Below are 13506 nucleotides of genomic sequence, written 5' to 3'. Positions count from 1 at the left end.
TATTATAAAGAATATTTTTGAGTATTTCAAAATCAATTTCATGTCAATTTTTTTTACCATAAAGTTTCCCATTTAAAGTGTTAAGTTTAAGCTAGTGTAATTTTAAAATGTTACAATTATTGCCCTCTTTGAATTTCAGAACATGAAAAGAATGTATGTTTTATAATATACACAATTTTCATAATTATATATGAAAATTTTATATAATATATATAACTCTCTTAATCTAATTTTAAATAGCATTGTCATCTTGAAGAATTATGCTCAAATAACTTATCATTATTGCATATTGCAGGTGAGAGGAAATCAATTCGTCGTCGAATTATGTGTTTTAAGAAGTAACTAATGTTTTAAAGCACTTGTCTTTTATACCTTACTAATATATAGGTTTATATATCATTTAAAGGAGATGCTATTTTTAGTGTTTAGAAATATGAAATTATTGGTGCTTCATTTCTGACATTGTTTTTGGAAGATTTGGGCAAAACATATCATACTATGTTATGTTTATTACATGTAATAACACAGATGCACTTTATGTGATCTCTCATTCTGTAAAAGTTGTGTGAGACAGTCAGGAATTTCAGTTTGAATTAATAATCCTTTTTCTTTTTCAGGTCAAGTATCATGAAGATTTTGAGAAGACAAAGGGGAGAGGCTTCACTCCCGTTGTGGACGACCCTGTGATGGAGAGGGCGAGGAAGAACACCCAGGTTGTGAGCGATGCTGCCTATAAAGGTGTTCAGCCTCATGTTGTGGAGATGGATCGGAGACCTGGGATCATCGTTGGTAAGCGTGTGGTCTTCTCATCAGTATAAATGGTCAAAAGACTGCGCCTGCTCTAGAACTAGCTTCTGTATTCAACTGATCTCCCAGGTTTGATATAAATTCCAACTAGATCACAGGTAGAACGCTTTGGTACCATGCTAAGAGGGATCCAGGGAATTCAGAAAATAGCATTGCCAGTACTTTCTATTCTTCAAAGTTTTGTTTCATATCACCTTGTTAAACAGCATCGTCCCAGAGAGGAGTGGTTCTAATGGTTGAACTTTCTGCTTCCTTTAGCTTGTGTCCTTGCTTGGTGAAAGTGTTCCACTCTAGACATCATGTACATGGGAAACGGCATAGTCATTTCTCCTTTGTGCTCTTTTGTCATTAAACAGAGAATCTGATGGTATTCTGGAACGTGAGTCATTTGTATTTTTGAATAGTGCCTCTGAACTAGGATATTTGAGGGGCACCAGAAAGCCCAATTATTTAGAGAGGGGCTCTCTCTTTATTGTTTCTTTTTCTTACATTCAGTTCAGGGAAATCCTAGGGAATTGTGGCTTGAGATATCAGCAGAAATCAGACTGAAGTATAAGCAGGCTGGAAAGGAAAACCATCAAGTCCTCAGTATAGATCAAAACTCCGAGTCTTGTTTCCTGTGATGCACTTAGCCTCTGAATTTTTATATTTGCTGTGTTGCTCACTGTGTAGTTACTTTTACCATTGCTGTGATCACACACACACACACACACACACACACATACACACACACACACGCACGCGCAACTTAAGGAAGGATTTATTTTGACTCACAGTTCGAGGGCACAGTCTATCCTCGAAGTTATGGTGGGACCAGCTTGTGGCAGGCAGTCACGTTGCATCTGTGCCTAAGAAGCAGTGAGTGATGAATAGTTGTGCTCAGCTCCCTTTCTCCCTTTCATACACTCCAGGGCCACAACTCATAGAATGGTGCCACCTGAATTTAGGACATGTCTTGCCACCTTAATTAATGTAATCAAGCTAATTCCTCACAAGTGTGCCCAGAGATTATCTCCACGAGGCTTTAGATTCTGTCAAATGGACAATACAAGCCCTCACAGTCAGAGAGGTTTGGGGCAGCCATCGTATATACTTCTCAGTAAGCTCACTGTTAGATTACTTTCCTCTTCAAGGGGAAGAGCCTCTGCTTGAGAGTCATAGTAGTGAAAGGGCATGGAGAGGTGAGTTGGGTGGGGAAGTATGTATTTGACAGAGTAACATTTTAGTCTAAAGCCAGAGTGCTGACATGAGACACCTGAGTGCCTTCGATCATTACCAAAGGGAAATAGTGTTTTCCACAGAAACACTCCAGACCTATTTGTAGGCTATTGATAGCTTTACTCATTTTCCAAGGTTGATTATTTAGAGGAGTCATAGTAAGATGGATGGACAAATTATGATGTTTTCAGTAAAAGTAATGCAGAAGTAGAGAGTTTCATTGATTTGTGCTAATAACTCCTAAGACAGAGTGGTGTGATTCATCTCACCCTGGGGTCTTACAAAGACCAGAGACTAGGAATGACAGTGAAATCATTGCTAAAAACGATGAAACTGTCTAGACAGGGCTCTTAAGAGTTAGTATTTATAGTATTTTTCAATAGCAGTTATCACTATTTTTTAATATAGATTTATAACTAAAAATTATTTATTCAGTGGGCAATCTAGGAGTCAGTTTCTTTCTTCCATGAAGTAAGTGTGCATGAAGGCTTGCTTATGAAATCATAAAATGAAATACATTTAACCAACAGTAAACTTCCCAGTGAGCCAGGGTCTACATCATGCATGCAAGTTCATATATTTGCTAGTCAATGTGGACCAGGACAGTTGGTGCTGGTCCTATTTGTGTTGTGGGGCTCTGCTGCTTACTAGTTGGATGAACTTGGCAGAGCTACTCAATCCATCTGAGCCTCAGGTTCCTTATTTATGGAATGATAATAACAGAAGTTTAGTAGAGATGATGCTTAAATGAGTTAGGTCATAGCAGAGAACTGTGCTTGACATAGACTCCACAGTATATAAGTGATAAGAAAGTCTTTTAGTTCACTGATTATGTTAAGCTCACCTCATTTCTCCCATAACTGGGTACTTATTTCCCAGTAGTTTATCACTGCACAGCCCTCTTAGGTCCAGCCATGGTGACAACAGATACATTCAGAAATTATTAAATTTGAAGTTCGCCTGCAGCTACAGTAAAAGAAAGGCACATCGCCCTCCATGTTGTTAGTCAGGTATCTGTCATGGTGACAAAATACTTGAGAAATCAACTTAAAAGAGGAATGTGTTAATTTGGCTGACAGCTTGAGGTTTTAGTCCATTGTCGCTTGTCTCTATTGCTTTGGATCTGTGGCAGTGCGGTGCAGTGCAGTGCAGGGTAGTACAGTGCAGTGCAGTGTGTGACAGAGGACGACAGCCACTGAAGACTTGGGTGGGCTTTCCCAAGATCTTCTTAAAGGGAACTCCCCAGTTACCTAACTTTCTCTCACCAGTGATCACCTCTTAAAGTTTCTACAACTTTGAATAATGTCACAGACTAGTGAAGGGGTCTTCAATACATAGACCTTTTGGGGGACACTTTGGAAATAAACTATGGTCATAGTGTGCTAACTGAACACAGAAGTAAACTAATTTATGGTTCATTGAGGGCAGAAACCACGTTTGCTCATGCCTCCATGCACCATCTCTCATGGTTCCTTGTTGGAATCCTTTCTACAGAATTGGTGATAAATGTGTCCTATATGGCTTTATTTGTTCCCATAGATCCCAGTCTTGGAATGAAAACTGAACCTGCTACTGTCTACATTTCCAGAGTTCTTTCCTGTTACAGGGAGAGAAGAGTTTTAAACAAAACCATTTCTGTCATTTCCCATGAATACTCTGGTGTCCTTAGGTGGGAATTTCAAGCAGATGTTGACTGTTCTTGGGTGGAGCACAGAAGGGCTGGGGTTTGGGGATGCTGTAGGACTGAATATGGCAGCCATGTGTGAACCGGCCTTGGGCTGAGTCATAGGTGCTTCATGGAGGCTCCCGTGCTGGGCAGCAAAGAAACTAGGCTACTCAAATTTGATGACAAACTTTCTTTGGCAGCCACACATGAAAGTGGGGACCCCTCCCCCAATTCTCTGGGCTCTGAAGTGCACTGGGCCACTTGTAACGTGCTGCCTTTGCTTGACTGATTTCCATGCTGGCTTTTCAAAGTTCCCTCTTGATCTCTTGGTTTCTTCCTTTTGGTGAAAGACCTCAAAGTGTGGCGCACAGATCCTGGCTCCATCTTCGACATTGACCCCCTGGAGGACAATATTCAGTCTAGAAGTCTCCATATGCTCTCTGGTATTGTTTGAGTTCCTGTCTGTTTCCCTGGGTTTGGTAATGAAAGTTAATGATGATGAATTACAGACTTTCACTGTGGCACCCATGCAGAGGAAATTGAAAGCTGAGAATTCAGAAAACCCAAGAAATGTGCTATGTCACTTTAAAACGACATTAGTTATTTATGAAAGCAAAACTTACAAAGGAACTTGGAAATAAATCCTATATTAGTTTGTCCTAGATGCATTTAAAATGGTGTCTAGAGCATACTTATATTTGCCTTTCATTGGTAAATATGATTCTATAGGCTTTCTGGGACAGCAAATCTAGTTATTTGGATTGTAAAGAGCTCCTGAGACAGAAAAAAGGAGATTTGTTTCATGAAATACAGTATTATAGTATTTTAGAGTCAGGTTTCCAAAATTATACATAGAACAACAGCAAGGCTTATCTACAGCATCATGCATGCTTTCCAATTAAACCTTCAGATATTTAGCATTTATCTCTGAATTTTTATACAATATAAAATGGGTAGTTCCCATGGAGGCTTATTTGACTGCTAGCTTGGCTGATGTGTCTGTCATTAAAAGAGGAAAATGAATGATTTGGTATAGGTACAGCATGACTAAACATTTAGACTTTTAAGCCATGTTTAGCAAATACAGTCTGAAAATTACTATCTAATTTCATCATCTCAAAAGAAACAAATTACAAGTATCAGATACCCAGGGCTACTTGGAAGCAAGTATTTAAAGCAGATGTTCACTTTTAAAGATTTCTTTTTTCTTTTCTGTTTGCTATCATCCATCTCCTATCCCTTATATCTCTGAAAACAAACAAACAATTGGACCCAAGAGGTTAAATGAGAAGAAATGTCTTTTAGGTCCTGTATGGATGTGATGCTGTTTCTGCTAAGTCTGGGGTTGGTTGACTAGACCTTTAAAATAGCAGAGATTAGGGATTATTATTTAATCAGGGATTGTTTTTGCTTCCTTGTGAAGCTTTGTCTGTTGTTTAAGCCACTCATTCATGCATCTGAATATTCTCCCTCTGATGTAGAAAAGGCGAGTCAGTACCGGAGACACCTGTCTCGCTCTCACTCCAGCAGCACTTTTGGTACAGGTCTGGGAGATGACAAGTCAGAGATCTCCGAGCTCTACCCTAGCTTTTCATGCTGCAGTGAGGTAACAAGACCATCGGATGAAGGAGGTATCAAACCGCAGCCATTTAAAATGAACTCACCTCTCAGATGTGCACCAGAGTGTCTTTTACTGACTTTCACCTTTGCTTGGGTGTATTTGAAATTTTAATTCTAAGTTTGGAAAGTTAAGAATCTTTGACTTAAAGCTACTAACTTGTAGTTTTGCATGCTTCACTGTTGTCCATGGAGTAGATCCGTAACAAAAAAGGGTCCTGGGAGATTTGCTGCAGCAGTGCATGATGGGAGTGTATGTCATGGGTATACACAACCTTAGTAGACACCAGAGTTCTGTGTAGTTTCTGTATGACTTCCATTAGGGGGAGAAAATCAATCTTACAGTAACACTTGAGTGGTTAAGAGATTGCTATAAATTGGTGTGTGTTTAAATACTGATATATGTATATTTATTGAGTTAGAGCTTGTCAAAAAGAAGTGGCATGTCATACTTGGGATGTAAGATTTCTTTTTTTTTTAAGTAGAAAATATTGTTGGTATTAATAATCATCACTTTATTTTGAACTCCACTCCTTTTCCTGTGCTTTTTCTCTTCTGCATCCAAGCTAATGGATTGCTTCTAGAACTTTCGGTGAATTCCATTAGGATGTTACATGGCAGCTGCTGCCAATAAAGCCGTTACTAGTGACAAGACTCAGTGCATAGGGAAGACAAGGAGACAACTCAAATATTATGAGTTTCCTTTTCAAAAGTCAGACTGCTGAAGGTGCTAGAGAGGAGTTTGAAGTTAAGTGGTTTAAAACACTGGAAATAAGTATCATTTCCGAGGACAGCTCTTGTTATCAAGCCGTTGTCTGTATTCATCACAGTAACGCACTAATGAACATAAAATCAGTCATACTCTTTATACTTGAACTGTGAACTCAGTGTGGCTTGAGATTGCTAGAGGATTTGTTGGGGATGGAGGACTTCCTTTTATACATCTTTTTTTCCCCCAAGACAGAATCTTTCTACAGACAAGCCCAGACAAGCCTCAACCTTGTCATCCTCCTGTCTCAGCCTCTTGAGTGTTTAGATTATAGGTGCCTGTGAGATCATGCTCATCTCCTTTTTATGCAATTCCAAAGAAACAATTGCAAACTAGTTTTGCCTTATGGTAGATAAAAAGCCTGTTGCTCACTTTCTTCTGGATCTGGCTCATTCATGAAGGCTTCTGTAAGTTCTTCAAATATTTTTCTTCTTTTTGCGTGGACAATATTGATTCTTCCTTCAGTGCTTTTCAAAGTTTGAATGTACACACTAATGATGATGCTTGATGAGGTAAACACAAGAAGCAGATGTAAGAACTAGTTATGGTCAATGACGTTTAACACCACCCAGAGTGTTTGCTTCAGGGGTGACTCTTGTATCTCATGTGCGCAACAACACAGCAGTCACTCATTCACTCATCTAAGCATCAGACATACATGTGCACCAGCCAAGAACTTGGATCTGTAATACATCCCATAGTGAAGAAAAGAGACAGGGATCTGCTGTGGGGGACATAACATCTGGTGGGGGACCTTGATATTAAACAAGCACAAAATGTACAATTATAAACAGTGTCAGTGATATGTGCAGATTGGGTATGTTGACAGGCAGTTCCATTTAGCCTTGATGTTAGAGAAACCTTCCTCATGGAAGAAAAGTGGTTCTGACTGAGCAGAGTGCAGCGAGACTATGACATTGACTCGTTCTAATGGAAGTGTCAGCTAGACCATTAAAATTCAGAGACTGCACTGGAGGTGTATTTTGAAGCCCTCTTCCAAGTCTATGATCTTGGATGATTCCACATAGAGAAAATTCAGAACTTTCTACTCTAGAGGCCTCAGCTCCTACCTTCAGTAGTGAGAGATGCCCAGGTTAGCCTGGGTCATTACTTTTTCTCTTCCAAGGCTGTAAAACACGCTGCTGTCAGCTGTGTGTTATCTCCCCTTGCCTTTTCAAATCACTGTTGTGTTTTCACTCAAATTATTTCAAAAAGGGAATCCATTCCTGTTTGAAGTTGAACTGAAAGAGAAGATGTCTCTGTTGAGAAAAAGTACAAACAAATATTCTTTTGCTTCTATTAGATGTTGAAGAATAGAGTTAAAAATAACTTGTAATCTTTCTGCCTCAGCCTCCTGTTTACTGAGGCATGTGCTATCATGCCCATTTAGGAAGAAGTTTAGAAATATTTGTTGATGGTCTGGAGAGAGAGTTCTGTGGATAAACCACTTGCCATGCAAGTGTGATGAGTACAGTGTGGATCCCAGAAACCAGTGCCCCACGGGTATGGTGGCCCTTTTACAATTCCAGCCTGAGAAGGCAGAGACAGGAAATCTTTAGAGCTGGCTGGCTAGCTAGTCTCTATAGGTAAGTTCTGGGTTCAGGTGAAGAGTGATTGAGGATGACTACAGATGTTAACTTTGTTTTTCCACACACACACGTTCACCCAAACACATGAAGACATGCATACACACATGCACATATACCATACACACGTAAACACGTACAAACCGTTCGTTTGCTTGCTTATGTGTTTCTCTAGTTAGTGACTGAGTGGTGTTGGGATGGAACCTTGGGCTTCCTGCCTGCTAGGCAAGCACTCTACCACATACCCAGTCCGGAAATGTTATTTAAAAGGAAGGTGCTTTCTATTCTGAGCAAGGTAGCAGGAGCTCTATTTCTGACAAGCAGTGATAGCTCACTGGGTTGAGGAAGGCCTTGTGATGTCCAATTGACTCTTTTGAGGTATTTGTAAGTTTCTGCCATTTGTAGGCACCTCTTACAAGGCTACTATACTCTTTCTTTAGGGACACTTCCTAGTATTTCAGGTAGGCATTGAAGTATGAAGCAGAAGTGAAAATGTACAAGTAAGTTTGTTGATATCAACTCAGGTGATTCAACACCAGAAAGTATCTATGCTCCTTGGAGGAGTCTTTAAGACACATGAGTCTATAGCCTTAATTTCATTCATTTTAGGTGCAGTAAAGCATAGTCTATGAGATCCACCTTGTCTGTGTTCAGCGATTAGTGACATACACACTTCATGCATTCAAAACTATCCCCCAACTACCAAACTACTGTTATGGGTCCGAGATTGTTCAGAGAATTGCTCGTCTGACCATGAGTAAATTTTAATAAATAAAAGATTTTATTAAATATTGTCCAGGAACATGGCCACTGGCCAGGTCCACAGTGGGGACTCATGCTTCAGATTATGGCCCTGAATTACATTAGTCAGGGACTTCTAAGGCAAAACTCACAAGGCTATGTGCTTCCTGCCTTCATGCAATCAGAGGCAAGCATACATCCTGACATACATCTGCTCATATACTTCCTGCCTACATGTGATCATGCACATATACTGTGTAATTGGGGCAAGCAAGCTTGTTTACAGAAGTGAAAACACATGGCTTGTTATTTTACATGAGCAGCCCCCGGTATTCCAGGAAGCTATCTGCCCTTGGGCAAGTGGGGCTTTTAGTTAGAGGCATTTTTGTTTTATAGGTCTTTTAAGCACAGTAATCTAAACTTAAAGCATAGTGTTAGCCATCACACTACCCCATCTCCTTGCAGATCTTTGCTTCCTTGGGCTTACAACTTGCTGAGTGATGGCTACAACTTCCCAGGTTCTGGAGTCAACCTCTTTGGACTCATTCTGCACTTTTGCCCTTTATTCATTCTCCATGATGAATTCGTTAGAAAGCCTCCTCTTCTCTACCGCGGCAAAGGCTCTCCTGTCGCTGCTTGTGGTTACTTATCTCACGGCTCTGAGAAAATCCCTGAGCAAATAGCTGACAGAAGTGGTAGAAGGGAGGCAGGCTTGATTTTGGCCCAGAGTTTAAGAGGCTATACAGTCCACCATGGCAGGAAAACAGGATGGTATTTGTGGTGGCAGAAGTTTGTGGTGAGGACTCCTCACATCTTGGTTAACCAGGAAGCAGAGAGCTTGGACCACAAGCAGGATTAAGCTATAACCCTCAAAAGCTGTTCCCTCCAGTGACCCACTTTCTCCAGGGAGGCCCTGCTTCCTAAAGGGTCCATACCCTCCTAAAAGAGCCCAGAAAACAAGGGCCACAGGGCTGGGGAGATTCCTCAGTGGGTAAAATTCTTGCTGCACGAGCATGAAGCCTGAGGAGCTGAGCTCAGATCCCCAGCCCACGAGTAAAAATCCAGGTGTGATGATACATACCTGTAATCTCAGTGGTGGGAGGCAGATCCTGGAGGATCCAGTGGGCTCACTAGGCAAACCAGTCTAGCCAATTGATAAGCTCCTCAATAAATAAAGTAGAAAGTGACCTAAGAAGACACCTGGCAGCCGGGCGGCAGTGGCACACGCCTTTAATCCCAGCACTCGGGAGGCGGATCTCTGTGAGTTTGAGGCCAGCCTGGTCTACAGAGCGAGATCCAGGACAGGCACCAAAACTACAGGCAGAAACCCTGTCTTGATAAACCAAAAAAAAAAAAAAAAAGACACCTGGCATGGACCTCTGACCTCCATGAATTCAAATACATACACACAAATATCTTTGTGAAATAAACCTCTTTCTCTCTTGTAGAAGGCCTGGAAGGAAACTTTCACACTTTTGTTGCAATATTTTGATGTTTCAATGACATTGAAACAAATCTGAAAACAACCTAAAGTAGAAACATTCCCAGAGGGTTTTTTTTTTTTTTCTTTCCTTTTTCCTGGTGAGGCAGGGAAGAGATAGTATTCATGACTTCTTGGAGGCTTTGAAATGTAGGCTCCTCTTTGAAATGCGTGCTGTACTGGGCTCTGTCGAGGAGGAGCTGATTGATTGCTAGACAGAGTTTTATGGTGATGACAACTGTTTGGTGGAAATAATTAGTGTCTTTAGCAGCAACAGTCAATCATGTGCCTTTGTTTAAGCTCTGTCCCCAGAAATTGAAATGCATTTTATAACACTTGCTAGAGGACGGAGAAAATGGAAAACGTTCTTAACGTATTTCAAATGTTCTTTTTTCTTCCAGATTTTCTCGATTCCTTTAAATTTGGGTGTGTAGGATCTTTAAATGATTAAAATGTGTTATATCCTAGAATATGGTCATTTTGTAGAACTCAGGCATCTCCTGATATAGAGGGGCATGTGTGGCAAAGCCATGCTGTATATCAGGACACTGGGCCTTGGGTCCTGACACTTACTCGCTCCGATTTCCTGTGCATGGCAGACAGGAGTGTAGGCACAGGAGTGTTCTGAGATATTTTATGCTTCTTTAGCTAAGTGCCATAAATTTCAGTGAACTCTTTTCCCTGTCTCTGTGACACTGTGTTTATGTTCTAAAAGCCATCTGCTCAGCTTTACAAGTGAGGTGGCTAGGCAGCTGTGAGGTACAGTTATCGGGGTCCTTCTTATGAGAGAGGGGGGAATGCTGATTGTGAGGACACAGGGTTAGACAGTTGTCTTGTTTCCCCGAGGAGCAGTGCAGCAGCGTTTGCATTTCATTGTTAACCTAGAAGAATTCTCCGAATTTCCTGTTGCTTCGGCTCGTCTCGTGCCAGTTGCCCATCTTGCTTTGATTGCTGACTATTTTCATTCTCTGTGATTATCTGGAACTTGCTTTGCTTGCCAAGCTGTCCTCCAATGGATTAAGTTACTAAAGGGTTTTCCTTGAATATCTCTATTGTGCTGTTTTGATTCAATAACCGAGGATTTTATTTAAACTTCGTCCAGTTTTATTTTGATTCTTGAATAGCTGAACTCATCTCTATTGCCTTCCAGTGTTGCCCCTTTGCTTGCTCTTTGTCTGACACATGTGTTGTCTGGTGGACATGCTCCTTATGGTCTCTGCTCGTTTTGCTGGGGTCTCCTTTGATCTTATGTTTGTCTTTATTTCACTTGTCTCCGTGGTGTATCTGCCTCCTGGTACTTCTTTGTGTTCCGATGGCTTCCCGTCACTTGCGGTCCTCTGGTGTGGCGGGGGCTTTCTAATGTGTTTGCAATCACAGTTATTCTTTGCTGCCCTCGGTGTGAACGTGTGCTCAGTTTGGCTTCAGGTATTTTCTGTGTTTCTTTTTCTTCTGCAGAGCATCAAAGGGCGTAGGGGTGTGATGGTGAATGAAAAACAGGTGCACTTTTCAAAACAGACATTTCAGCTCTCCAACCTTGTGAACTTTCCCCCAGTCCTTTCCGCCTTCCCTGACTCAAAGCAAATGTCTCAGTTCCGTGGAGCTTAACCCAGCCTGGCCAAGCTGCGTGTACAGGACCGTTTAGTGTTTCAAAAACAGAGTAGATTGTAAGGGAGGTTTCTGAACTTTCTGAAATTCTGACCCACTAGTCCACAGGTGAAAACAAAGTGCTATACCAATTAAGAAGAGAGTTGCCCTCAAGATTTAGTGGTATAGTAACTCTGTCTGCCTATTGCCATTTATCCAGCATCTTCCATATGAGTAAGATATTGGAACACACAAATAAAAGATATGGTTATTGTCTTCAGTGAACTCACCGTGTTCCGGATGGTGAACCAGATCTATGGTGCTCTGGAAGGCGAGCATTGCCTCTCTAATTAGAAATGACTAAGCAGAAAAACAGGTAAAGGGATTTGGAGGCAGAAACACTGGTATGGATGATAACAGAGAAGCACACTGGAGACCTGGTGTGGCACTTCTTGTGCCCAGGGCCTTTGTGAGTCTAGGAGATGCCCAACTAGAGTATGGGCAGCACAGAGCCCCTCTGACAAAGATGGGATCTAGCAGCATGTAACCCTGGTCCTCAGGCTTTATCCTATAGCTGACAAGCTATTTCGAGGACCAGCTACCCAGACTTGCTGGGCTCTTCCGTGAGGTCTAGTGTACCCTTAGTGCTTTTCTAAGGATGTGGTTCACCTTTGTTGCATTTAAGTTCCACCAACGGCTTCTTAGCTAAAGGGACAAATGGTATAGAAATAGCATTGGGAATTTTTGTTGCAAACATTATTTTTTTATGTTGTTGTTGTTTATATGAAAGAGCAGACATGGTGAAAAACAAACACCTTCCTTTTGAACAACTTCCAGACTCCAGACAAGGGATCAATGACTGGACATTCAATAGGCATCTTGAATCTCATGTCTGAAAACAAAATCTTATTTCCGATTTCTCTCCTCACCCTATGTGTTTTCTCTATGTACTTTCCATCTCAGCTATGATGAGATTATTTTTAACACTTTGGCAAAAACCTTGGAGACAGTGTTACCACCTTTCTTTCTCCCATCATGTCCTTGTCTTCAAAACAGTGTATGTATCTTTATATAACACCCGTGAGATACTTCTCATTACTTCTACTATACTCTGCGAGAATCGCCGCCCGGATGCATTGAGCTTATAGCCTGGATGCATTGAGCTTATAGAACTAGGCTCCTGCTCTCTCTAATTCCATCATTAGCCACATTGCCCTGCCCTGGCCTCACCCCACTATCAGAGACATCCTTTCAAAAGCTGGATTTGATCTCAAAAGATTCTTGCTCCAAATACTCCAAAGACTCCTGACCTCACTTAGATAAAATTGAAAGGCCATAGTCTGTGGAAGGCCGCAACTGACTCAGTTTCCCAGGTTGAATCTGAAGTCTATTCTGAGTCAATAGAGTTCAAGCTTGCCTGCTCCAGAGCTGTGAGAAAATCTTGATTAGCCCACAGAAAGGAACATACTATCTAGCTAGACGTAGGCTGCTGATGCCAGTGGAGGTACATTGAGATAGAAAATGAAACTGCCTGCTCCTTGACACAAGGACAGGATAAATAGTAGTTGAATGCCTGTGCTGTGCATTGTTCTACCCCTGTCCTTCAAGACTGTATATAAGCTGACTGTGAAATAAACTCGGGGCTGTCTGGCATTGACCAGCAGTTCTCTCTTGACTCTTTTCTGTCTTTTTCATTGTCTCTACAATCTGCACACCTTTACCCAGCTACCCAGCTGACTGTCGGCAGGCTCTTACAATAATAGTCCACAAGGCACTGCATGATCTGTGCCTTGGCTCTGACTTCATCTTCATTAGCTTTTTTACTCTGATTATACAGCTTTCCTGGCCATGCCAGCCTGTCTGGTATACTCCTGCCTCTGCCCTTTCCAGTCATTGGCCTCCTTGCCTAGAACACTCTTTCCTCCAGTGACTTTGTGGCTTGTTTACTTCTTCAGTCGTCTGATTAAATATCAACTAATTAGAAAGACTTTCTTTGGTCATACATCCCACATACACTCCATATGTATATGGATGTTTG

General features: G+C 41.3%; 1 protein-coding gene across 3 annotated transcripts in view; it reads left to right on the top strand.

Moving 5' to 3' along the window:
• Nebl (nebulette) overlaps positions 1–13506 on the top strand; it is a 359628-nt gene that overhangs the window by 326805 nt on the left and 19317 nt on the right. For 2 of the 3 annotated variants that reach the window (XM_059263624.1, XM_059263623.1), the window contains 3 exons: positions 618–789; positions 4042–4134; positions 5173–5322. In XM_059263624.1, coding sequence (XP_059119607.1) covers positions 618–789; positions 4042–4134; positions 5173–5322 — 415 coding nt within the window. The remainder of the gene's footprint in view (positions 1–617; positions 790–4041; positions 4135–5172; positions 5323–13506) is intronic. The other variant, XM_059263625.1, reaches the window with a different exon arrangement.

The sequence above is a fragment of the Peromyscus eremicus genome, chromosome 5 (assembly GCF_949786415.1).
Source record: "Peromyscus eremicus chromosome 5, PerEre_H2_v1, whole genome shotgun sequence".
Lineage (NCBI taxonomy): Eukaryota > Metazoa > Chordata > Mammalia > Rodentia > Cricetidae > Peromyscus > Peromyscus eremicus.
The sequence above is the reverse complement of the archived record's forward strand: the minus strand, read 5'-3'. Positions and strand labels throughout refer to the sequence as shown.